Below are 25,189 nucleotides of genomic sequence, written 5' to 3'. Positions count from 1 at the left end.
GAACAGTTTTCGAAGGTTTTGCTTTTGCAGACTTTGTAAACGGTCCGTCAAGCTTACAACTATGACAATGTAGATGTATAAATATGGGCTGGCATTTGACCCTGTTTTTCCTGTGTGAGGGCTTTCACTAATATCAGTCATTAGCATGGATAGTATTGCTGGAAGGTATCGGTGTAGTTGACCAACGTGAAGGACAGTATCGATCCAACCAAGGAACCGAGCTGGGTCGCTACACCGACCCAGACGAGCGTTTGCCCTCCTTCGCAGCGTAGTAGCGTGGTGATGGATAGTCTTATGTAGCTCACCAGACCCACCAGCAACGTCCAGCAGGCAACCTACAAGCAAGTTATGAACGGATTGAGATCAGAAGGGTGTCAATGTTGGAGTAGTGCACCCACGGAGAAAACCTTACCACCAATATGTCTCCGAGCACGTTATGCATCAGCGGTGGATCCGGGCTAGTGATGGAAGTAGTGAGGGCGTACGCTGCAAACGGGACAAACACTACCGACAACGCCAATATCGACCGTATCGAGTTTTTCTGCACGAAGAACGCCAGAAAGCAGGCGGCAGGATTTGCCATGCTGCTGAGCGTCACCGTCAGATGGTAGGCGACATTGCCGTACGGCAAACACGAGTACGACTGTATGCTGGGAAAGAACCCATTGCCAAACAGACACATGATGCTGATGAGCACCATCAGCAGCAGGTAGTTCGTACGGTCCAGGGATCCTTTCACCGGTGGCGAACCTTTCTCCGACTGTGATCGGCATTCCTCGTCGTTCGGTGCGCTCTGTTCGTACGCGTAGTTGTTACCATTCCCGATCGAAACAGCCGCATACTCCCGCCGGCAAACGGCCAGCCGGTCGAGTAGCACGAACGCCACCGTACTAATTGCCAGTATTACGGACGACACGATAAAATAGGGACGTGTGCCGAAGCGTGGTGGTGGCGTATAGCTGGTGTACTGGGGCGGTTCGTTTGGATCGGTGCCGTTGACCAGGATACACTCACCATTGCCACCGACGCCCTGGATCAGTGCCACAATGCTTGGCACGAACCCGCTGAATCCTTCCCCGATCAGGTACGTGATGAGATAGATGCCCTTAAACCGGCCCATGTAGGGCATAAACAGCACCGAACTGGTACATCCTACCAGCGACAGGCCAAACACGGTGATGAACAGTGGGACCGACCGTTCCGCACCGAACACGTGCACCGTTTGGTCATAGACGAAGGCGGTCGTCATTGCGGCACAGGAACCCAACGCTAGCAGCCCGATGATGAGGTACGAGTCGCGGAACGACTTGATGCGTAAGGCGCCGGTATAGAGCAGTGGTCCAATATTGCCCAGCTGGATAATCACTACCAGATACGAGGGCAAATTCCATCCTTCCGGCGCATTGTTGACGAGCAGCGGCAGCTGTACGTACACCGAGTTAATGCCGAGCCAGGATCCAACCCCGAACAAGATGGCGAGCAGATCGACAAGCAACTTTCGCTCGCTATTGATGCCACACAGCATGTACAGCTTCCTTCTCATGGTTGTGCGGATTTGTGCTGCAACAGCTACTGGGTCTACACGCCGACAGCTTGTATGGAGGCTGTTTCTTTGTTATGGCTTTGCAAATAATCCTACTACACTTTGTCCTCTAATCTTGTTGCCTGATGTAAACAAAACCATCCACCAAACAAACCGTTTAGCAGCTAAGGGAGGCAGAGTGATCCGTATCTCTACTGCCCAAAGGCTTTATGTCCTGTGACTTGCCGCCATTCGATTAGTAGCAACGGAAATCAATCGGCAATCGGCATCAATATGACACCGTTTCGGTAAGAATGGAGCAGCTTTGCTAGGTTTCGCGCACAGGTCTCGGGCAGCTCTGTATCCGCACCGCAGCAGTACCAACAGATGACTGACTAATTGCTCGATCAATGCGATTCTTATCGCCCGGCCGAACGGCAAAGCGTGCGCGCGCGCGACTCCGAGTTTTTATAGCTTAAAATGTTGCTCGGCCATTAAACAGCAGCGCAGCACGGTACAGTGTGGCTGGGCTAGTCCGGGCGAAGGATGCGCTACCTCTGATGCCTTTTTGCTGGTATGTGTTCAAATGTTCGCTATTCGCACGATCTTCCATCGACTCCCAAAAAAAAAAAAAAAACATGGACGTGTGTTCAAGAGTGTTCTTGAATCCCTTGTCGGCGTAGGACCCAGATAGTATGAGGCAAATTAGCGAGGAGGCTCGCTTCGTCTGGCTTGAAGACGTCACTGGGTCTCTCGGATGTCCACAGACCCATCTTATTCTAATTAATTTTAGCATTAAATTATTGTACAACCGCCACCATGTGCGCTCTGGGAGTTTTGGTGCACCCAAGAGTCTGTGTTACAACGCTGCGGTGTATCTTATCAAGCGGAGGTACATGCTCCGGGCCAGATAAAGACCCGTAACTGCCATCCAAAGTCAATTAACGCCCGTCACAATGTAATACAATCGTACCCTTAGGACGTTATGGGCCCGATTGTTTGGGCTTGGGAAATAATGGGAGTGTAGGTTTCGATCACGTTAGCGTGCAGTGACAGTACCGTGTCCTCACGTGGAAGATAGCGATGCAGTTAAGCTGTGATAGAGGCGACTATCTGTTCCCTGTTCACTAAAATGGAGCGAGTAAAAGAGAGACAGAGTGGCAACTTCCTCCAATTAAACCTAAGCCGAATGCTGTACGGCAAATGTAACCATCAGTCAGTTCTAGGTCCCTCGGTAATGTCAGTATCGTGCGCAGATATTAAAGGATTTGCACCTAAACCTCAAGCATGCTTGGAGTTTCGTGTACGCTCGGTGTACCTCGCATGGCAATCAGACAGGCACGCACGCTTGGGCAAATGTAAAACAAACACAGCCAAGGTACAGGTAGAAATAGAAACTCGCTTTGACACGCAGTACAATTAGCGCGCCTCGTTAGTGTACAGATTTAATGGCCTTCGGTGACGTTTCTGTGCCTCTGTGCAACCATTGCAAGGGAAAGTGTAATCAGAATCTTGATATTTCACACCTGTTTAGGGTACGGCGTAACGGCAACCATTTTACTGTGCAACGAATCATGGGGCACGCGTGTTAAAAGCCGGTAGGGGAGTTCCGGGGTTCAAATCCAATCCGGACCGTTCCCTCGTAGAAGAACAAGAATACATTCTGCTCGAAAGAGTCCAACGAAGGCGCCGTATGCAAAACGAACCCGGCCTGGACGCTTTATCTCGCGTCGAAAGTATGCTCTCTGTGGGCAGATTAGTCTCCTGATGTTGAAGCGCTTTTGAACAAAGCTCCACATACATTAAACTTTAGCCGTTCGGGGAAATAAATTTAATGTTCAGATGTAATGCACCGATATTTGTACAACATCGGGCAAACGATTGCCTAATTTTACATGCGGTTGTAACAAAATTCCGGCCTCTGTTCAAAGTACGAGTGCGAGCGAATCCATTTACAATTTGTTGAGCGCTCTGCCTATATTTAGGCGCGATTGTAATCTTTACTTCGTACCCCCTTTTTTCTTCATTTCGTGTATTGATCTTCCATCTAATTCTTGCTGGAGCTAACAAGGGCAATTTTGGTTGAAATAGTTCCCGAAACTTTGCTGTTCAAAAGTAGAGAAGGAGAAATATTGACAGCAACACTCCGCGAATTATACCAACCAAAATTACCACAAGTAATGGCCCAATAAAATACGGAAAACAAGCACCCCTAACGTTCTACTTCGAACATGTTAATCTCAACTTTGTTTACCCTCGAGCTGTACCTCACCGGAGAAGGCTACGAGCTAGAACAGTGACGGTCATGTTCGTACTCGTGGCATGCTCTATGTTCTTGAGCTAAATAATTTGATCTCCCGGCGGTTTCTGACCAGATTGACAGCTTGATTGGTTCAAAAGCAAAGTTTGAGGTTGGTGGGTTGATTAGCGTGCCGCTGATCGATGAAGGGCTGTTGCAGAGGACCCTAACGCTAGACTGAGGTGTTTAATAGAAAACATTATACGATATTTATTCTAGGATTTGCATTAAACGGTGCACATAAAGCAGTAATAGTAGTTGGGAAATTCGCTCATTCGCATGAGCGTTGAGCTTTAGTTCTGACGCACGCCCCGCATCTTTTTGTCCGCCATTATCAGGCTGGAGTAGTTGTCCAGCTGCTTCACGCGCAGCTTGCTCCAGATCATGAAATTTTTCATGCCAATGATTTGCGCAGCGTGCAGGGCGGCCGCCTCCGGATACAGCACCGTTACGCACCCCAACCCGGACGGTAGGTTCAGGCTGGACCACACATCCTGGCTGACGTTGTCCGGCTTCACCGGTGGACAGTTGATGACCGGATAGTTGGTGTTGCCGCTCAGCACCGGCCCTAGTCCGTTCGATCGGCCCGCCACGGTGATGAACACCAGCTCGTTCAGCACGCTCTCGTACTCGCTGACCATGTGCAGCGTCGTTTGCGTGCCCTTGTGCGCGGACGTCACGCGCAGCTCCGTGTTGAGACCGAGCGCGTTACAGTGCTTCGCTATCTTTTCGCAGTGTTCCTTGTCCGAGGCGCTGCCCATCAGCACCACCACCAGATGGTTGCTGGGGGCGACCATCGCGTCCAGCTGGTCGCTTACCCAGGTGAAGTTGCGCTTGACCGTGTCGAGATCGGCCGCCGTCACGCTAGCGAGATTGCGGTACACCTGCTTGTCCACCATCAGGCGCTTGTCGCCGCTCGGCCACAAACGCCACGAGTCCGAATCGATCACGTCCGCTACCAGCAGCTGACCGTCACCGTCCACACCGAACTCGATCTTCATGTCGATCAGCGCACAGTCCCGGGTCGCCCAGGCACGCTCCAGCACCTCGAACACCAGCGCAGTCGTCTGGCGCATAATGTCCACCTCATCCTGACCTGTACGGGAAGCGGCAAATGTGTGTGAGTGGCGAATTATTTTGCACTTGCATGCTTCAAAACACAAACTTCTGCTTACCGATCGTCACACCGTTCACCTTGAACGCGGCACACACAATCTGCTCCTCGCTCCACTGGGGATCGTCGTTCGCGTCGTCCTTGAAGAACGTCTCGACCTTGGCCGGTGCGAACCGGAAACCCTCCTTTACGCCCGGGTTGCGCTTCAGGTAGGAACCGGTTGCGAGCCGGCGCGTCACCCACTCGATCGGCACCATCTCGCACTTCCGGGCGAGGAACGCGTTGTCCGAAATCATGCGTACGAACGCCGTCCGGAGGCCGGCCTGGTTCAGCAGGGTGAACACTTTCGCGTTCGTTTGATTGGAGATTTTTGCCTTGCCCTCGAGATCGTGCGCCCGGACACCGTTGTGGGCGGTGATGCGGTCCTTGTTCAGCAGTATCGAGAAGCCCGGCATGCTCGGCACATCGTACACCTGCTTCGTTTTGCCCTCGATCAGCAGCTTGCCGGTCTTGATGCCACCAACTGCACACATATGTGTGTGTGCGTGTTTGAATTGATTGGAGAACAAAATGAAGAGACGGAAAGCACGCACAAATGTGTGGATAATTGTAGATATTTAAAGGGAACATTGGAGAGATGAAAGCTTCACTTACCTTCCGTAACGGTTGCCATGTTGTGTCGGGAATGTGAGACTGCTAACACTTGACTGGATTGAGATTCTAAACCCTGGATGGCCTTGAGCTGAGGTGAAGTTGCTTCAAGCGCGATCAAACACCAAATACAGGGAGCGTACCACGATTCACCACACTAAATACCGACGTCGCCTAACGCCGGCTCCAAACGCACTCTTATACGCACACAAACCCAAACACATCTATGCTCATGCCAGTATGCGTCGTACCGCGGTCACACAGCAATCTTCCCGTTATCACCCCGGACCACTTTTTTCTTCCCAACCCTAAAGGGTTATAAGCGATGTAGTGGTGTAATGGCGGATCATCTTCTGTGCTTCAGCGAGCGAAGCACAGGCACCACACTGGTGTTGGTGCGAGGCTTTATTACCGCGGAAATAGCGATGCAGCCTGTCAACATGGGTCCCGCCGGTCCACATACGGCCAAGGCATCGGGCGGACATTGCGATGAGCTGATCGTTGGTAGATGCTAGCGACCCAGCAACGTTCGATGCGGTTGTTCCGCTGCCAAGATTGATCTCAAAACAATTGGATGCTGGGGTCAACTACGCTCGCTGACTTTCAGGCAACAACAAGTTGTTTTGTACCAGCCGGGCTGCTAACGGGCGTTTGTAATCTAACGTAACGCGCAAAGAACGTCCAGCAAATTCCTCGCTAGGTGCGAACGGTGCCAACGTTGCCATGGTTGCCGGAATTGGGTGGATTGGGGTTTTTAAAAAAAAAATTGTGATTGCGACAGCGTAACTATCGCGGCTAATCAACGCTGCCGAACTGGGGACACGTTGCCGTGGCGTAAATAATGCCCCGGAGCACATGTGCATTGCACGAGACTTGGTTTTTTCCTGCTTGTAGTAGGATTGGATTGATTAATCGATTTTTTAAACAAATTGTCCAGAGTCTCGGTGACGATTTTTGCCACCATTTTTTTGAAGTATAGTTCTTGTGGTAATTGGAAAAAAGAGTGACAGTTCGCATCTCTTGTAGCTTCCATTGTGCTAAACTGATCAGGGGCGATCCGGTGATCGTCACACGACAGGACTCGGGGTTCAAATCCCATCCCGGACCCGTCCCATCGTAGTGAGGACTGACTATCCCAAGTCGTCTAGTAAGCCATTCGATGGCCGGCGTGACCTTAGAAGGGTCGTTAAGCCAAGAAGAAGAAGCTGATTGTCGTTTGGAACGACGTCCAGAATGAACTCTGCATGCCATTTTCGTGATACAATGAAATGGCTTTTAAAAATCCGAGTCTTTAGCCGACAATCTCTACTGAGGCTTGGATGCCCTGGACCTATTCCAATTGCGTGGAAACAAGCAACTCACCTACCAGAATTTCTGGAGGGAAGGGTGTCACATCTAGATTGGTTGCGAAGAATTGAAGATTGATAATTTTAAAAGGGCATACGGTACCAACAATTCTTGTGATGATAATTCTTTTAGAACTAAGTTTAGAAGACCACCATAACTTCATGGCTTCCAGTCATTCCTAACATCTTTCTGTGCCTAATAGCATTTTTTCTAGGTCATTCTAACAGCTCTAATCATCCTCACATCGGCTGCTTCCAGAATTTTAGGTCAACTAAACCATTCCTCTTGCTGTTTGTTTACCCTCCCGGTGCGTGTACAAGTGATCGAAAGATTATTCCGAAGCAAAATATTTATACTCTACTATGAATCTTTCATAAATCGCCATTAATGTTTTTCTTGCATTCTCTGCGTACTCAACCTACTTACGCACTTCCAACGCGCGTAGCCTTCAAAATGTAGCGGCCGCACGGCGTTTGCGATTGCGGGCTGAACAGCAACAACAAACATTATTGTTGTCCACAACGTTTTAGAAAACCGGCTGATAACAAAATCGAAAGTCGAAAATAATATTATTGTCTGTACGTTGATGCGGGTCCCGGGAATGTACGAAAAATGTTTACCCCTTTTTTTGTAAAATATTTACTAGTGACGATCTTTTTTAGGAGTTGTTTGTCCAGTCGAACGGATCTGTTTACTCCCTGGTTAGATGTTGTGTGAGGTGAGATTTTATAGAAGAAAATTCTTGACATAATTTGAATATTTTGGCATCAGTAACTATCTTAAGAAACATATTTTTTGAAGCGAAAACCTGAGACAGCAATGCTATTCTTGATCGCTCAGATCACCTTAAAAGGCAAGTTAGATACGTTAGTGAATAGCACCAATACACCATCATCACCAACTTCAGTGCATCACCAACTTTTCTTCTTCTTTTGGGGGCTCTTAAAGAACTTCAAGGACTTTCCAGCCATCGGATGGCTTGCTAGACTTATTGGTACCGCGTAGCTTGGATAGTCAGTCCTCACTACGGGAGAACGGTCCCGGATGAGACTCGATATCCGGTCCTGCCTTGTGAAGATCGGCGCCAAAATTGCTGGAGTTCACGAGCTGGTTCTGCGAATCTGTGAGACGCTCTGGTCAGGATTCGATACTCAGCCCTCCCAGTTCACGTTCAGCTCCTCCAATCTTTTGTTATCAAGAGTTCATCTAGGATCTCCACAGGACTCCATGCAGTAACTATATCTAGATGGACTGTCGATCATATTTTGGAGCTAAACCCTGCCTCAGTCTACTGGATAATGATTGTTGGGTGACTCGGAACAAACTGACATACATTTATCCCTCTATTGAGCTTTCGGCTAATAGAAGGGAAGGGCATGAAATCTCAGATGGACTCGTTTTGTGGTTCCTATTCCATCCTCAAGCCATAGTCTCTAATTTGTCAATCATTGAATAACTTTTTTTCTTCCTATAAGACTCTCTCTCTCTCTCTCTCTCTCTCTCTTTCTCTTCCTTTTCCCCTCTTACAGTTCCATTGTCCAGTTTTGGTGATAATCAACGTTGTCATCATTATTTTCGTTTGAGTCAATCGTACCAAATTATACGTATGCGTAGCCTCAAACGTTGTCCGCGCTAGAACTTGATGAATGGAACCGATCGGGCGTTGGTGTGTGCGTTTATCTCCCCTGATTTGTTCTCCCGGTACGGCCCATCAATCCGCATTAAAGCAGAGCGCTTCTGCTCCTCTACGAAACGGTGCGTCCGCGTCGTACACCACTACAAGACGCACCGCGCGATAAGATGCTGGCAGCACACGTGAAGGCCCCCTCGATAGTGTGTGCGTGTCTGCATGATCTACGAGATCCGAGCGGGCGCTCGCTATCCTACACGCGGTGTGCGTATGACGTTTCGCTGGACCGGAGTCTGTGACGGTATGCATGGTATTCCGCTGACGTGAGCGAGCGAGAGCAAGCGAAAGGCGCGAGATCGAGTGCCGCCGCGCGTTTTTTTTTTTTTTTTTGCCCGAGAGCGCCCGCGATGGCACGCAGACTAGCGAGCAAATTCGCTCACCGCGGAGCGGAGGAGCCATCTATCAGCATCCTGAACAGATCACCCCGCAAGGGTCGGCCGTGCGAGCGCCTTTCGCAACCTGCCCAGTGCCCGCGGGGCGCGCCCGGTCCCACTCGCGCGTAAGTATTAAATGTGACTATGGGAAACGATCATAAATCAGTTACTATTCACGGTTGATCATTGCGGACGGGCTATACGTGATACGAAGCACAGCTCTTTGCCGCATCCTCGCGGAGCATCGTGTGTAATCGGAAGCCTCGATCTCATCTCAATCGTTTCAACTACTTTTAACTTGGCTGTTGCCGCAATACTGTCAGTAAATTTCCCTCCCCCCCGCTTCCCCGGTGGGTCGTTCGAGTGGTGTACCCCGTTCGGTCAGGCCAGTATCTCTACCATCCTGCTGGACGACGCTTAGTAGTATACGAGTCCAACTGTCGGGAGCTAGACGAACCTACAATCAACTAGCGTCGGAGTAAAATCGCACACACACGGCGCACATCCTGCCCAATTATACCAGGCAACCAGGTGAGCGCGTGAGTTAGTGGAGCAAGTGCAGAAACGATTTTCACTTTCCCAGACTCTCGAGGCCTTGAGATGAGATATTCCCGCGTTGTGAGACGATCGTTCGGCGCACCCCTTGTGCTCTCGCTTCTGCCAGTGCAGAGTCCAAACAATGCAGCCTTTGCTATCCTTTGCATACCCATCGGCGCCCGGCTGGACGTTGAAGCATTCGGCACGTGAGCGCAACATTGGGCCGGAGGTCTCGTACCGGAGGCGAAAGACAAAACAAAAGCATTGTACAGTGGAAGTAAGGTTAGGCTTTGGAGCTGTTAATTAGAGTTGCGCATAATGTAAACGCACCCTGGAAGGTGAACAAGTGTTAACAGTCGAAACAGTGTGTCCGTACCCGGCAGTGCAGTGTTGAAAATTTCCATGCTTTTGGAGCATTGCAATCTGGGCGAGAGATGTTGATCTGCCACCATTTGCTGGGCATTGCTTTGGCAAACCTTTGGACAGAAAAGCGTAGTAGTAATCGCAACATGACGCTAAAAAGATAGTTGATGTCAGGAAGAAAATGTCAGGATCCGGATTCTAATCAGCGCGCTACCGACACACGCATGTGTCCTCTGACTCTCCACGTTGTACGAAACATTCCCTAGGGATAGCAATAGGTATAGGGCGCAACCGGCCAGCGTCCAAAGTGTGGTCGGGCGCAGTCCGATTGTTGTTGTTGCCCGTTTTGTTTTTGTTTCATTTGCTGTAATTCACGCGCGACGTCAGAGGCGAATCGAAAACCGATTAAGCCCCGCGCGATAGGATCCGTCGACGCCGCACGTTCCGTTGCTATAAGCCACGCTGATAACGCGCCTCGGAAAACGTGTTGTAGCGCGTCGTATCCGTGCGGTTCGGTTGCTGCAGCAGGGCTTGGTGATAGGCGTCGATCCTTGGACGGTCCAACCATCCACCAGTAGGTCACACGAAGGGGGCAAAACAATAACAAAAAACAGCCGCCCGTATGAGTGTGTGCGAGCTCTCTGCGGAAAGTACTATTTTGCTCGGGTTCTATGCCCCTAGAGGCCCACGGAAACAGTGTCGTAAGGGATCGGATCGCATCAGTTGGTGACGCGATTCTTTGTCCTTCTTGATGCTTTTGACGTCCCTTTACGCTGTGAAGACGTGCAACTGACCGGAGAAAGTGATTTAAAAAAGCGATAGTAATCGGTGCTGATAACTCCCCCCCCCCCCCCCCCCCCCTTCCCTTACTATTATTTCTTTGCAGCACTGCGGAGTCAATAAGATGGAAAGTACGTCACAGCAAACACATCAACAACAACAGCACCCGGAAATGGAGCAACAGCTCGAGCCGGTAAACAGTGCGATGGAAAACCTCGCCCTAATGGCGCAGTCAGCCAGCGCCTTGGGCTTGGGAAAGAAGCGTGCTGGGCGTGGTGCCGTCGCGAGCGGACTCACCCACGAGTGTGGTGTGTTCGGTGCGATTGCGACGGGCGAATGGCCGACCCAGATCGATGTGGCGCAGGTCATCTGTCTCGGGCTGGTGGCGCTGCAGCATCGAGGCCAAGAGTCGGCCGGTATCGTGACGAGTGAGGGCCACTGTGCGAAAAACTTCAACGTGCACAAGGGCATGGGCATGATCAACAACATCTTCACTGACGACTCGATGAAGAAGCTGAAGGGCAACCTCGGCATCGGACATACGCGCTACTCGACGTCGGCCGCGTCGGAGGAGGTCAACTGCCAGCCGTTTGTGGTACACACGGCGCACGGTGCGCTAGCGGTCGCACACAACGGCGAGCTGGTGAACTGTGAGAGCCTGCGGAAGGATGTGCTGTCGCGTGGCGTTGGACTGTCGACGCACAGTGACTCGGAGCTGATCACGCAAGCCCTCTGCCTGAACCCACCGGAAGGTGAGGTGGATGGGCCGGACTGGCCGGCACGCATCAAGCATCTGATGCAGCTGGCACCACTCTCCTACTCGCTCGTGATCATGCTCAAGGACAAAATCTACGGTGTACGCGATCCGTACGGCAATCGACCGCTGTGCATTGGGAAGATTGTTCCCCTCACTATTGGCGCGTACCGTCACGGTAAGATGCATTGCTGTGGAGCACACACCCACACATCCACACACACAATATTCATATTTCTTTTGCATCCAGAAAAGGTCGACAAACTGCCGGCTGAAGGTTGGGTCATATCGAGCGAGAGCTGCGGCTTCCTGTCGATCGGTGCACGGTACGTGCGGGAGGTACAGCCGGGCGAAATTGTGGAGCTGACGCGCGACGGCATTAAGACGATCGACATCATTGACTGTCCGGAGAATCGGCGTCACGCGTTCTGCATCTTTGAGTACGTGTACTTTGCCCGGTCGGACTCGATCTTCGAGGGCCAGATGGTGTACTCGGTGCGGTTACAGTGTGGCCGCCAGCTGGCACGGGAAGCCGGTGTCGATGCGGACATTGTCAGTTCCGTGCCCGAGTCGGGTACGGCTGCAGCGCATGGTTTTGCACGTGAGGTAAGTGATGTGTCCTGCAATAAAGGGGAAAGGCGCCATCTTGCTCAAACCCAACCGCCTTCTCGTTTCTCACAGGCTAACCTCAACTTTGCGGAGGTATTGTGCAAAAACCGGTACGTTGGTCGCACCTTCATTCAACCCTCGACCCGACTCCGGCAACTCGGTGTGGCGAAGAAGTTTGGTGCACTGTCGGAGAACGTCGCTGGCAAGCGGCTGGTCCTAATTGACGATTCCATCGTGCGCGGCAACACGATCGGTCCGATCATTAAGCTGTTGCGTGATGCAGGTGCCCTGGAGGTACACATCCGGATAGCCAGCCCACCGCTGCTCTATCCTTGCTACATGGGCATCAACATACCGACGCGCGAGGAGCTGATCGCGAACAAGCTGAACGCGGAGGAGCTGGCGAAGTATGTCGGCGCGGACAGTCTGGCGTATCTGAGTGTGGAGGGCTTAAAGAAGGCGGTGCAGCTGAACATGAGCGTGAAGAAACCGGAACAGGTTGGCCACTGTACCGCCTGTCTGACTGGCGACTATCCCGGCGGGCTACCGGATGAGCTGGAGTGGTAGTGGAGAGCACAGGCTATTTGTGTTGTGTGTGTGGGGGGTTTTTTTGCACTTACAATGTAAGTAACATAGTTACGTAATGTAATCGTACGATCGGAGCTGAAAATCAAGAATAAAATGAGACTTTATTGTAATGAGCCAGAGGATTCCACACTTTCTTGCACTGAGAAGCTCCCATATTACTCCATCATAAAATGTTGCCCCTAAGCGGAGTGGAAATTGGATTCCTTTATCACATTGAAACTAAGTTTGATAAGTGCCACCATAAGTTGCTAACCACGTGAAGCCTTGTAATCGGATTCGGAAGAAGTGTGTTTCCCTTTCTTGTCTAATTGAGTGATTATTTATTTAAAATTAATTATGACGGTACAATGCTGTATTGTAACTAAGTTTGATGAGTGCCAATTCTTGCTACCCACGTGAAGCCTTGTAATCGGATTCGAAAGAAGGGTGTTTCCCTTTCTTGTCTAATTGAGTGATTATTTATTTATAATTAATTATGATGGTGCAATGCTGTTTTGTCGTAATACAGCGATTGACGCACTATTTGATACACACAATTTATAGTGCAAAGAACAAAACACTGTGTCCAGAGAATGCTGTAAAAGATTATCAAACACAAGCGCGGGGCTTTGATTCCCAACTAGAATAGAAAGAAGAGTATTAAAATAAAAATAAAAATATCCAAAAATCGAATGCTAGGCGCTAATGTACGAGCGCCATAATTCATAGTTAAAATTCCCCCGGGATTCAAATCCCATCTGGACCGTTCCCCCGGAGTGATGACTAAACATCCAACTACGTGGTATCAGCAAGCAAAGGAAGAGTTACAAGTTATACTCCAGCTCATACCGAACGTACCGATTTTTCGGATCGTTCGTAATGCGCGGATAGCCGGCAATCAGTGCATCCTGTGCGCCGATATACAGCGAGTTGTAAATCTTCCAATACACATCACGCACCTTCCGCGACGGATGAAACAGTCCCTGCAGCGTGTACTGCAAGATCTTGATCGGGCCGAGCGCTACTCGCAAACCCTCGACCGCGTCCATAAACGCCTGCACCAGGTGGGGCGACGTTTCGAAGATGTTTGGCCACACGTAGTTCAGCAGATGAACGAGCGCATCCTCGCACCCGAACCCATACACACCGAGCGACATGTGCTTGATCGCAGCACAAGCCGTTTGCCGGTGCACCAGGTCGCGATCCATCAGTGCATCCTCCAGCAGCGGACAGACTGCGTAGATGTAGTCCTTGCCCATCTCGCCGATGTACTCGAACAGGAAGGACAGCGACTTGAGCACACCGTTCTGCACGTTCAGCTCCGGCACGCGGTACTCGTTCATGAGCGCGGGAAGCACGGTGAACGGGCGGCACGTTTCTGCCACGATGGCGATCGCGACCGTCGTGCAGACACGGTTCTGGCGCTCCTGCACCTTCAGATTGTTGAGCAACGTTGCCAGCACGTCATGCGGACCGATCGCTTTTGCGATGTACCCAAACGTGTTGACGGTTGCACGTCGGATCGCCTTCTTGTGCGCCTTCAGCAGCTCGAGCAGCTCGAAACAGATGCGCATCCATTCGCGGGCCGACACGTACTCCGGGCCACGGTCCGCAATACGTCCGACCAGATCGATACAGTTCTCCTGCACCTTCTCGTGTCGGTTTTTCAGGATGGGTGTTAACCGGGGCAGCAGATCCTTGATCGGGGGCGTCATCTTTGTCATGCCGATTACGTTGACAATCGCTTTCAGAGCTCCGAGTATCGAACCGAGCACCTCCGGATACTCCTCGCCTAGGTACTCGTACAGTACTACGCCGAGATGGCCCATTAGCTTCTCCTCCTGGCACGTTTTCATCACCACCGCAATGCGCGAGATAAGATCGGCCGCCTGCTGCCGTACCTTGGCCGACTTGTTGTTCAACCGCCAAAGGATTGTACCACAAATCTGCGGCAGATATGGCTTTACGCGCTTGCTCAGCTGGTTAACGATCGTACCGAACCCGTTCAGCATCACCACGTCCTCGGTCGTTTGCTCCTGAAACGCGTACAGTATGCCATCGATCAGTTGCTCCTCGAGCCGTGAATCGATGTCGGCCGCGCCAAGGTTCGCCATTATCTTCTCGATCGTTTCCATCACCATCTTGCGGTACTGCTCGTTCTCATCCTTCAGATCGTCCACTACGCGAGTTATGATCTCGGACGCACCGACCTTGCTCGCGATCTCGACAGTCGTGTCGACCAGCTGACGGTAATTTCTCCGATCCAGCGCCATTCGATGATTCCAGAAGTGTTTGAAAAAGTGGGGCAATATCTCCTCCTTGATGTACTGCGCCTCCACACCATCCGTGGCACAGCACTGCTTCACCACCTTCAGCACAATCTTCTTCATCTCCTCGTCCGGCGATTGGAACTCGCGGATAAGGATCAGCATCACTTCGCGCGTGTAGTAGTTCGCGTACTCGGCATCCATCAGCGGGATCAGGTAGCCAATCGCCTTCAGGAACGCGGCCAAACCCTTACCACGGTGCGTCCGGATGCCCTTCCACAGTGGTTTGAGCACCGAATCGAACGATTCGATACCGTACGGTGTCGCTGCCTCGGCAAGGGCGGCCAACGCAAGCGCCGTTATGGTACGCACCTTCTGCTGCTCGTCCACCAGCCCATGCTCGATGATTTCTACCAGCGATTTCAGATGTGGCAAGATTGCGCAACCCATCAGGATCGCGATCTGTTGCACGATCTTAATGCCCGTGTGACGCGCTTGCCACGATTTCTTGCTTTTACAGACGGCTTTCAAGAATGGTAACAGAGAGGGAATGCCGAGTGCGGAGGCGACGACAGCAAACGCGCGTGCCGTCGTATTGCGCACGTACTCGTCGATGTTGTCAATGTCGGGACGCATCGTCGAGATCATCGTGGCGAGTCCGGCCGCCTTCGCCAGGTTGGAAATGATTTCGCGACCCTCCACGCGCGCATAGTAATCTTCGTCGATCAGCAGCGGTTCAATCACGACCAGTATCTTGTGCACGTACGGACGTACCAGATCGTCCAGCTTGTACAGGATGCGATCGATCACCTTGACCAGCAGATGGCGTTCCTGATCCTCGAGCGTTGGGCTCATCAGCAGTGGCAGTATCTGGTTAAAAAGTGGCCCAGCACCAAACTCACGCGATTTGTCCGTTATCTGGCGGAGTGCCGCTTTACGCATCGGTGGCGTACCGTTCTTGATCTTGAGCAGCAGTTTCATAATTTTGCGCTCCTTCTGCTCTTCCGGGCTGAGCGAATCTTCATCGACCTCGACCAGCAGCTTGTCGAAGTACTGTGCGTCTTCCGGCTTCATGAACGGCAGATTGCCCTTCGGCTGATTGTCCACAAACTTCTGTGCTGTTTTGTCCTCGGTCTGGATAAAGAAGGCGGCCGGTGTCCCGGCAATCGGTGTCGGTGTGGCGGTCAGCTTACGGGCGGGCGTACGAATCGGTATGTAGCCGGCCGGCGGTGGCAAAATCTTGTAACCGGGTGGGAACATTACGTCCAGCTCGTCGTCCGTGTACGGTCGGTTACGTTCGTCGATTTCCTTCTCCCAGCGGTACGCCTGCAGTTGCTCCGGTGTCATGGACGCTAGGTGGCCCGGTGTCGGTGTTGCCATCGCCATCGCCTTATGCCCGACAGGTGTTGTGCCGCCCGGTGTGAGTAGGGGCGTTGCGTGACCGGGCGTTGCCGCCGTACCGTGCGGTGTCGGTGTCATCGCGATCGACGGGGTCATGGCGGACGGAGTAGCATTCGATGGCGTTTCATCCCATCGCGAACGGCGTTTCGAGGCGGGCGTGGTGGCATCCAGCAGTACACCCTCGCCGGACACACGATCGGCACGTGGCGTTTCGGCCCACGAGTGGCCCGGTGTTTCGCGCTCAGTTTTGGGCGTCTCATCCCAGCGGTTGCGACGGGTCGACTTTTCGGCGGGCGTCTCGCGACCCGGTGTGGTGGCCGCACCGGATACGTGTGCGGGCGTTGCGTCCCAGATGCGCACGTTTGGCGTTGCACCGGGCGTTTCGCTTCCCTTGTGTCCGGGTGTTTCGTCCCATCGATGGTCGGCTGGAGTTTTCTGCAAAAAAAAGACATACGTACAATGAATAATTAAACACAATTCCGCATATTGTTTTCATCCATATCACAAGGGCCCTGTATCGCTTTTTGGCTACTTGAGAACACTTACCTCGGCATCCCATGTTGGAGTCGCTGGTACGGCAAGCTTTTTCGGTGCAACAAACTGCACGTCGACTGCCTGATCCCAACGGCCACGCTTCTTCGACTCCACCGGAGCAGGTTTTGCAGATGAGATACTCATACTAATTTTCAGCGAGCCATCCTTTGCCTTTTCTTGGATCTTTTTGCGCAGCTACAAACAGAAGAGAGTGCACGTAAGATGAAACGTTCACGTAAACGGACTATATTCGTAGTAATATTTACCTCTGCTTCTTCGCCTTTCAATATCTGTTCGCGCATAATTTCCGTATACGAACGTGAACCAACGTCCGGCGTTTTGCCACCTGTTAAAAAAAAGTCACACAAAAGACGTACTCATTTAATGATTGTCGTTCGAATTACGCATTAAGTAACCAAATACATACCATCGGCAAATGGATCCACCCGTTCGGGTGAAATGACCAATCTTCTGCGTTTTTGACGGTATTCATCCTCCTTTTCTGCCACCGTTGGTTTGCGACGTTCCGCAAATGGATCATAATCTTCGCCCTGGAAGTAGTTTGAACGGTTTGTAATGGATTGTTAATACAGCCGTTGCTACATGTACACATTGAGGGCTAGCCTTACCTGGCCCATCTCGTTCAGCAGTGCCGCCGGTGCCGTGTAACCCATCGGCCGATTGTTCCGTCCGATGGGCATGCCGTCGTCCTCCTCTTCGTCAACATCGTCGTTCGGTGCGATCGAGGTAACGTAACCATCGTATTTACTGTTCTTATCGCTGCCATCGTACAATTCGCTATCGAAGTACCCACGGTCACCCAATCCAACCCCCTTATCCTTGGCCGCTTCGGCGTTCAGCTCTTTCTTTTTGGCCTGCAAATCTCGGATGTGAGACTCGATGTCTGCAATGAAACAAGTGGTTTCATTAGGACGAGTATACTGTTCCGTAACCATACTTCCGGGGGATATCGTAGGATGATACTCAATCAATGAGCTATGAAATCATCACTATTCTTACGGCAGAATATTGTACATAGCAAACTTTACGCGTCTGTTCCAGATTTGATTTGCAATTCGTCGAAACATGAATGTACCTGTGCGAATACAAAAGGACAGGTAATGTGTGAGTGCAATAGAAAACAATGGTGCCACTTACCTTCGTGAGTTTTTACATTATTTTCCATTATTTGTAGCTGTTACACTTTTTTAGCACTTAATATCCACTATAAGTGCAGTAAAATACTCAGCAAAACACCTTTATAATAAATTTTAACGGTAAAATGCCGTATTATCACAGCAAAACGCCCAACCTGTTGTTTTTCCAACCACCGGAGGATAGCGTCGTGTACATTGAAGTGTCACAATCGCTGGCTTTCATCTTTTTTTTTTTTATTTCATCCGGGACCATGCCGTATTGATGCAGGCTTCCATCTTATTTTTTTTTTATTCATCCGCGACGGCCATGCCGTATTGCTGCTGGCTTAGGTAGTAGCAAAAGTTGCGCGAACCAAAAAAAAAACAAATTTTAAAATTTCATGAATTACTACCAACTGAGCTTAAAATTAATAAATTAATGAAAAAACTTGTCAATACATATTGACAAAAAAATTTTTTCCAAAATTTTCCGAATCAAGTTTTACAAAATAACCAACCAACCTTTTGTCACACCTTAACATCCCCGATGTTTGACAGGAACGGTGTGCTGTAAATGTGAACAATGCTGAAGATAAACAGCTTTCACTGACGAAACTGTAATTGTGGTTTTCGAGTCTTTTACCTGCTTTGGTCGATTCAAATCGCAAAGAGTTTTATAAAAGTCTTGTGGGAGTCGTTACAATTACTCCGAAGGAGTTGATAATCAGCGATTCAAATCACAAAAGAGCTGTACAAGCTGGCAGACCACTGCCATCCATCTGATCGATGGATTGCAGACCACTGCCTTCATTCACATCAGTTTGACATTTCTCAGCTTGACAGAACAACTCCTTTGACATGCTGGGCAGCTTTGATAGCGGCATGAGTGAAAGTATTGTTGTTGGTACGGTTAGCGTTATTTACCCGATCGAAGGCCCTTTCGATTCGGAGATTGTTCGATGTTTCGTATTACTTTAAGCTAAAATCACGTACGACACGACGTGCTGTGCTAAAAAAGAACTCTAAGGCACTAGTTCAAGAAGCCTTCCCAATGCCCTTAACTTCATCTGACGATAGAATCGAGGAGCAGGTGCGTAATTGATTTGTTATAAAGCCAACCCAACTTTGTTTGCTAATCCTTTACAAAATCGTCTTCATAGAGCTGCAATCCGGACCGTGCAACGCCACAGAAAGCCAAGGAAATGGAAAGGCGTCATAGAAGAAATGAAGATTTGGCCCGCTTCATTCTCACCCGGTCCTCGTTGTACCGTAAGTCGAACCCATAGAATTGTTCCGATCCTCAAAATCTTCGGCTAACACGCTTACTCATCCTTTCAGTGCATCGCTTCAACAAGGCAGTATCGGAAATTGCCGCCCGGTACCGACTGCAGGAAATAGCGCAAGCCATTTTCGCCAGCCTGCAGCAGTACCCTATCCTGGCGCTTGCGGTAGCCATCGCGATATTCACGCTCACGCTACCGTTCCTGGTGTTTGTCTTCTTCACCATGACCACTGCGGTGGTGGCCTTTACCGGCTTCATCATGATAGAAGGGGCGCTCATAATGGCTGCCTCGGTAATGCTAGTAAGTTTGCTCATTGGCGTATTTCTAGTGATGGCCATTTTGGGGCTAATATTTCTCACCGGGTGTCTGGGCATATCGCGCGCCTACGAATGTGTGACTCGCTTTAAGGTGGATGATTTGCGTGAATATTTGCGGGACAATTAGTTTCGATTTGGCGCGCACTTTTTGCGCTCGGCTTTGTATTTAATCTGATATTTTAGGAATAATCAGTGGCAGCTAACAAAGTTCCAGTTTCCTTAGTTACGCATGGTTGTGTTTTAAGTAATTCCATATTTATGTAAGGGTGTGGAAAGTAGATAGACTTAGCTTTAAAAGAGTTACCATTACAAGGGACCGGCCCGGTGGTGGAGGCGACAACAAAATCCCAAATCCCATCCGGACCGTTCCCCCGTAGTAAGGACTGACTATCCAAGCTACGTGATGTATATCAGCAAGTCGTTTAGTAAAGCCATTCGTTGGCCGGCACGACCTCGGAGGTCATTAAGCCAAGAAAAAAGATATCAAAAGAAACCAGTCTCGAATAGCGCTTATTGCAACTAACATTTTTTAAGAGTATATAGTTTTTATAGTTAAGATGAACAAATGATGTCGATGGAAAATATATTTAATAGAATGCAAGTATTGAAAAAAGTCGTGTCTCGATTGCTGTTGAGTGGTGTAGGATTCCAGGATTCCAGTGGCGCATATATCCTGACTGTAGTCAGAGTCGGAAGTATATGATTATTGAGGCACATGATGAGGATGCTGGACTTATGCCTCCACCAGGAAGGCACTCGTCAATGACGCCACATGGCGTAGCGAAGCACAGAGAGCCCGTTGGCTGGATCAAGCAGAGTCAAACCTTTCTGAGATCGGATGCAGGCGTGGAATGGATTGGCTACCTGGCCATATTCTCACGATTTACAAGGAGCTAAGTGCTTTGGAACAGGGGAAGATTTTTAAAAGCTCTCCACACCATGCAAAGTTTGACACAACTAGAAGTCTTATTTTTCTTGAAAATCGTCGCCGCAGAAACTGCTACGATTAACCTTAAAAGAGCCGTCTAAAATGCTGCTTAAACGCGCTATAAAATCTACCCAACAACTTTTTTTTGCGCAGTGATTTTTGAGGGCTCCTTAGGGAACTTTTTTCCTTGTTTGATGGCAGGGTCTCGGTCGAGATGGGATTCGTACCCTATACCCCTGCTGTAACACGGTTCAGTTTAAAAATTTGAGAACACTATCGATAACGCCATGGTATAGGCCGCGCATCCTCCATATCGGAATCATCTCGTGGTTCCCATCGAATGGCATTGGTGAGAGAGAACGAGAAAGAAAGAGGAAGAGAGAGAGAGTATGTGTGTGTGACATACCGTTATTGTTTGTTTGGTTTGTGTGTGTGTGGATGTGGTCTGACGGTGCTGAAAAGCTGACGGTTCCAAGTAAAGTGAGCATAATATACAGGTGGGCATACAATACGGCATTGTTCACTCATAATTAATTATAAATAAATGTACAGGTGGGCTTATAGCTCGTTTCAGCAGGCCTTTTTTAAATTCTCATTCGACGATTACCAGGTTCAGTTTCCATGCGTACCTTTACACCAATACCAAAGCGGGTCTCTGTGCCCTTTTCGACGGTACTCACACACATAAACACAAAGCATTTCAACCTTTTTTTTTAGCTCGTCTTTCCACACGCCGAACTCTAGTGTGTCGAACTTCGTTTTATTTTCCGCCACTGGTGGAAAACTGTCTTTAGCTCAGTTTTGACTTGACAATCCATCCAAATGTTGGTAGTAAAATGTGTGTAAATAAATTGTATATTGGAAAACGTAACCAAAAATGCGAGAAAAAAAAACAGAGTTCAATACGTAGCATGGGAGCTCGATAAGCTCTGACGACAGCGTGGCTGTCAAATCGCTAGGTATAAGCCCACCTGTATACTAATACCCACTTTGCGTACAAGAATGAAGTGTCCGCAGTAGTATTTACGCTATTTGTCTATCGTAAAAAGGGAGCAAAATACCAAACACAACGGTACTCCATATGTGGCACTCACCGTGCAGGTGGGAGACAATGCGTAGTAAGAGAGACAGAGAGCGCCCGCGTACGCACGGCTCTCTTTTTCTCTCACGCGCTCTCACGGTTGTAATTTCAACCAATCGGTATACAAATGTGAGCGAGTAAAGTACACGCTCGCTGGCGCTCACACAAACGCTCGTTGTCGCTCACATACTTGGCCGCTCACGGTATCGTACTATTTTGTTGTTATTTTTGTTGCTTGCTGGATGCCATTGGTGGGACAGAGATGCAGCGTACGCTGTCTCGTTCAAATGCTGTCCCGCTTACACTGCCGCTTTACTGGGCAATTCGGTCCGCTACACATATACGCGAACCAGAATATCCAGCCAAACGAAGGGGCTCCGGAGCATGCGGGCCAATAAGTCAGTGAACGTACCGAACGGCCAACCAGTTTTCCACCATCCGTCTTCGCATGGTAGGCTCCCGTGTTCAAGTGTGCGCTTTTCATCGCGTTTTCTATCCAAGCACGGGGCTTTTTGCCGTGAATTTTTCGGTGAATTAAACCAGACACACACACACACACGGCGGACATTAGGTTGGTGTGGCATTGAGTCATTTTAGTTTAACTAATTTACTTTGTTTGTTTAAAATTTTATTGCTGTGTATGTGCCCTATCGTTTGTCGATTGGTTTTGGTTGGTGTGGAAATAAAAGTAATTGTTCGCCCATTCGGTTAAGGGAAAGCGCGTTAAAAATACACCCTCCCCCCCCCATGGTTCAAACGTGTGTATGTGTGTGTGTGTGTGTGTGTGTGTGTGTGTGTGTGTGTGTGTGTGTGTGTGTGTGTGTGTGTGTGTGTGTGTGTGTGTGTGTGTGTGTGTGTGTGTGTGTGTGTGTGTTTGTAGTTTAGTAAATTGTAAAAAGCGTGCGAGTGTGTGTGTGTGCATGTAGAGTGTGTATGTGTATGTGTGTGTGTTTATACCATTCACATAAACCTAGTCGGGGTTTTTTTACCCCTCCCCACTGGGTTTACTAGAATGTGCACGGTCCTTAGATGAGCTGTGAGATAATTCACACTAAAGAAACACGATTTACAGAAAAAAGCGCTTAAAGCAAACAAGCAACGTTACTAGATACCTTCAACTACAATTTCATTTTGTTGTTTTATCCCCGTGAAACCGTTTTCCCAGCAGAGAAAACACGAAAAGAAATAGATTGTGTGGTTCGCGAGCGCAATAGGACGATTTTTTCGACGTGTGGAACAGGAGTAAAAGTGCTGTGCTGAATCCTCGGCATCTACTACCTACCGCAACGAATCCGGTCCTGGCCAGTGCCTGGGGTTTTGTCTTTCCAAGCAAGTCAATCAACCTCACACGCACGCACTTCGAATACGGTAGGTGTCTTCCGGGAACCGAACACGGTCCGCGTTAGCAGCGATGACTAATCGTCATCAAATGCAGCCCAGCCTTATACAACTCCAAACCCTTGTAATGCTGCGTGCATGAGCATGTATGTATGTGTGTGTGTGTGGTACAGGAAAGTTAAGAAACCAGTTAAGAATTGTGAATTGTTGAACAAAATTTGGTATAATGAGATGTGATAAACTGCAACATCAATCAACACCGAACAGGGCACTCTGTCCTGAGCATCGGTCAACAAACCCCAGCTGCCCCAAAAACAACTTCCACACTGAAGACGGGTGGCCATCATTTAGCCTCTTTTAAAGCCTTCTCTCTTTCGAACTTTTCGCTGTGTGCTTTGTGCAGCGGTTTAAAAGGCTTCAGGTGCTGTTTTATGCATTTTTTGGTGCAGCGCAGCAGCGTCGGAAATGCGAAACTACCATTAAAGCGAGTTAATGCACGTGTTAACCGCGTAATAATTATACATCATTCGGCAGCCATAAAAGTTGCAGCTGGACACAGCGACGCACCACTGCTACAGACGGGCGGACGTCGAAAGACGTAGCTAATCAGTTTATCGCAGCCGCACACACCAGCATAAGTTTAAGGCTCGATTTTTGTTGTTGTTGTTGCTGCTTGTTAGTCCTCCCTTCGTATACACACTGAGAGAGCGTAACGAGCGCCACGGTTGGTGGTGGTGGTCAAATCTGGAACTGCTTAACTTGACCAGGCCGCCCTTTTACCCCCCCCCCCTCCCCCTCCCAAACCTTTAGTTCTCTGTCGGAAGACGGATGAGACTTGTCTTACCCAGTTCCTACAAGAAAAAGAAAACAAACCCCCACCCCAACTCCGAATTACTTAAGAAATGGCGTCTAAGAACGGAACCCAAACACCGTCCTCCCCATACACGCAAGAATGCATTCCATTCGCTTTCTTTTTATGGTTGCTATGAAAAATAACATCTCATCTATATTTTTGTACTGTATCAATGTAAACAAATCAAAATGGCTGCCGTGTGTGACGCGCGGCAGCGTGCTTCTGCAAGGGCTGATGGGTGGGAGTTTGTGTTTGTGATTTCTTTCGTGCCTCGTAGAGTAGTGTTTTTCGTGCGTGCGTCCGACCCAGCCCCCTTTCGATTCACTTTGTCGAGAAAGATTATTTGAATGAACAAGACAAAATGGTGGATAGTACATGGCAAACGCACGTATCATCGCTTGGAAGGATGTGAAAGCTGTCAGGGTAAATGGTTGATTGCTCAGTGGTCGGCAAAGAAGTGTGTTGAAGATGGTTTGCCGGACCCAGCGGAACCACTCCGGGTCTCGAATACACAAAGAAGCTACCCCTATAGGGAGCCCGCACAGACTTCCCGCTTAGGGCCTCCGAAAAATGGCGTCCCTTTCGAGGTTCTGCTGCTTCTACTTGGATTAGTGACTTACTAGGTCACGCCGGCCATCGAATGGCTTACTAGGACTTGCAGATATACCACGTAGTTGGATAAGTCCGCCCTCACTACGGGGGAACAGTCCGTGTTAAGATAGAAACCTCGGTCCAGGCCATGTCGGGGAGTTGACCTTTTCGAGGCACAAGAAAACAATCCTGTATTTGCTAGAAGATTTCCAGCAAACGACGTTGTAAGACTCAGGAGCAAAAACATGTGGCCTAAAGCTTCGTAAAGTTACAGCACCAAGTTGCCGACCACTGCTGCAGATAGAGACACGATGTATGCGTGTGCTGTGAAAGCCACACTATACGGAAGTAGCCCATTTTGGAATGATTTCATACACTACGCAACGGAAGTATAGTGTCACGGACGCTAAGAAACTCTTTCCCTAGAGCATTAAGCAGCTCCGTAATCAGCAGTCAAAGCATGACAGATGTTGCTGCTTTTGCAATCGAAAGACGGCGGGTTTTTCGCGTATAAAATCGAAACGCATTTCATGCCTTCCCTCTACAAAAAAAAAGCAGCATCTTTATCGCGTGCTTGTATGTGTGCGGTGTTGCTTTGCCTTGGTTGGTGTGTGCGTGGCCGAACACAAGGTGCCTCTTTGTCGGGTCGCCTTGCTTCTGTGCCTTATAGGGTGTGTCGAATCGAGCGCAGCGGTATCGGGTAGGGCATCGAGAGGGTGAAACCATTAGAAACCCTTGGGGAGGTGTAAAGAATGTAGAGAGCAGCGTACGCAGGCATGCTGGGTATATTGGTAGAGCAAACCGTACAACTCTCCCGGTATGATTGTTATCCGCTTACACTCACAACATAAAA

The 25,189-nt window shown here is 49.5% G+C and overlaps 7 protein-coding genes across 9 annotated transcripts in view; 4 read left to right on the top strand and 3 right to left on the bottom strand.

Moving 5' to 3' along the window:
- Nucleotides 1-25,189, top strand: part of LOC126558747 (septin-4) — a 141,488-nt gene that overhangs the window by 66,118 nt on the left and 50,181 nt on the right. The window lies entirely within an intron of this gene.
- Nucleotides 1-25,189, top strand: part of LOC126568277 (armadillo segment polarity protein) — a 369,973-nt gene that overhangs the window by 317,543 nt on the left and 27,241 nt on the right. The window contains exon 1 of one of the 2 annotated variants that reach the window (XM_050224743.1): nt 9,706-9,716. The exons of the other annotated variant lie outside the window; for it this stretch is intronic. The gene's annotated coding sequence lies outside the window, so the exon portion shown is untranslated. Of the gene's footprint in view, nt 1-9,705; nt 9,717-25,189 lie in introns of those variants that run through there. 2 annotated transcript variants of the gene reach the window in all.
- Nucleotides 131-1,543, bottom strand: LOC126557848 (riboflavin transporter 2). Its single transcript, XM_050213756.1, has 2 exons — nt 413-1,543; nt 131-335 (listed from the first exon to the last, which is right to left on the bottom strand). The coding sequence occupies exons 1-2, from the start codon at nt 1,541-1,543 to the stop codon at nt 141-143; spliced, it is 1,326 nt and encodes a 441-aa protein (XP_050069713.1). The 3' UTR covers nt 131-140.
- Nucleotides 4,115-5,653, bottom strand: LOC126558020 (bifunctional phosphoribosylaminoimidazole carboxylase/phosphoribosylaminoimidazole succinocarboxamide synthetase). The gene is made up of 3 exons (XM_050213957.1): nt 5,590-5,653; nt 4,997-5,458; nt 4,115-4,917 (listed from the first exon to the last, which is right to left on the bottom strand). Exons 1-3 carry the CDS (start codon nt 5,606-5,608, stop codon nt 4,115-4,117), a joined length of 1,284 nt encoding a protein of 427 aa, XP_050069914.1. The 5' UTR covers nt 5,609-5,653.
- The window catches only part of LOC126556931 (amidophosphoribosyltransferase-like), a 61,021-nt gene continuing 46,633 nt past the window's right edge, over nt 10,802-25,189 (top strand). The window contains exons 1-3 of one of the 2 annotated variants that reach the window (XM_050212507.1): nt 10,802-11,609; nt 11,682-12,037; nt 12,113-12,631. In XM_050212507.1, the coding sequence (XP_050068464.1) occupies nt 10,802-11,609; nt 11,682-12,037; nt 12,113-12,607 (1,659 nt within the window). In that variant the 3' untranslated portion in view covers nt 12,608-12,631. Of the gene's footprint in view, nt 11,610-11,681; nt 12,038-12,112; nt 12,739-25,189 lie in introns of those variants that run through there. The other variant, XM_050212497.1, reaches the window with a different exon arrangement.
- Nucleotides 13,432-17,995, bottom strand: LOC126567168 (splicing factor 3B subunit 1). The gene is made up of 6 exons (XM_050223404.1): nt 17,968-17,995; nt 17,439-17,713; nt 17,237-17,360; nt 17,076-17,155; nt 16,822-17,004; nt 13,432-16,710 (listed from the first exon to the last, which is right to left on the bottom strand). Exons 1-6 carry the CDS (start codon nt 17,993-17,995, stop codon nt 13,432-13,434), a joined length of 3,969 nt encoding a protein of 1,322 aa, XP_050079361.1.
- On the top strand, nt 18,997-19,672 carry LOC126568312 (uncharacterized). The gene is made up of 3 exons (XM_050224809.1): nt 18,997-19,035; nt 19,106-19,214; nt 19,284-19,672. Exons 1-3 carry the CDS (start codon nt 18,997-18,999, stop codon nt 19,670-19,672), a joined length of 537 nt encoding a protein of 178 aa, XP_050080766.1.

This window comes from Anopheles maculipalpis, chromosome X (genome assembly GCF_943734695.1).
Source record: "Anopheles maculipalpis chromosome X, idAnoMacuDA_375_x, whole genome shotgun sequence".
Taxonomy (NCBI): Eukaryota; Metazoa; Arthropoda; class Insecta; order Diptera; family Culicidae; genus Anopheles; species Anopheles maculipalpis.
This window is presented reverse-complemented; position numbering and strand designations above follow the sequence as displayed.

Bases quoted from the DNA above. Each gene is read 5' to 3' on its own strand.
- LOC126557848 (XM_050213756.1), bottom strand. From the start codon at position 1,543: ATGAGAAGGAAGCTGTACATGCTGTGTGGCATCAATAGCGAGCGAAAG. The intron at 336-412 runs GTAAGGTTTTCT...ACTTGCTTGTAG, and splicing joins TGCTCGGAGACATATTGGTG to GTTGCCTGCTGGACGTTGCT.
- LOC126558020 (XM_050213957.1), bottom strand. The intron at 4,918-4,996 runs GTAAGCAGAAGT...CTTCCCGTACAG, and splicing joins GGTGAACGGTGTGACGATCG to GTCAGGATGAGGTGGACATT.
- LOC126567168 (XM_050223404.1), bottom strand. From the start codon at position 17,995: ATGGAAAATAATGTAAAAACTCACGAAG. The intron at 17,714-17,967 runs GTAAGTGGCACC...GTTTCATTGCAG, and splicing joins TAATGTAAAAACTCACGAAG to ACATCGAGTCTCACATCCGA. The intron at 17,005-17,075 runs GTAAATATTACT...TTCTGTTTGTAG, and splicing joins TGAAAGGCGAAGAAGCAGAG to CTGCGCAAAAAGATCCAAGA.
- LOC126568312 (XM_050224809.1), top strand. From the start codon at position 18,997: ATGCCCTTAACTTCATCTGACGATAGAATCGAGGAGCAG. The intron at 19,036-19,105 runs GTGCGTAATTGA...TCGTCTTCATAG, and splicing joins ACGATAGAATCGAGGAGCAG to AGCTGCAATCCGGACCGTGC. The intron at 19,215-19,283 runs GTAAGTCGAACC...TCATCCTTTCAG, and splicing joins CACCCGGTCCTCGTTGTACC to TGCATCGCTTCAACAAGGCA.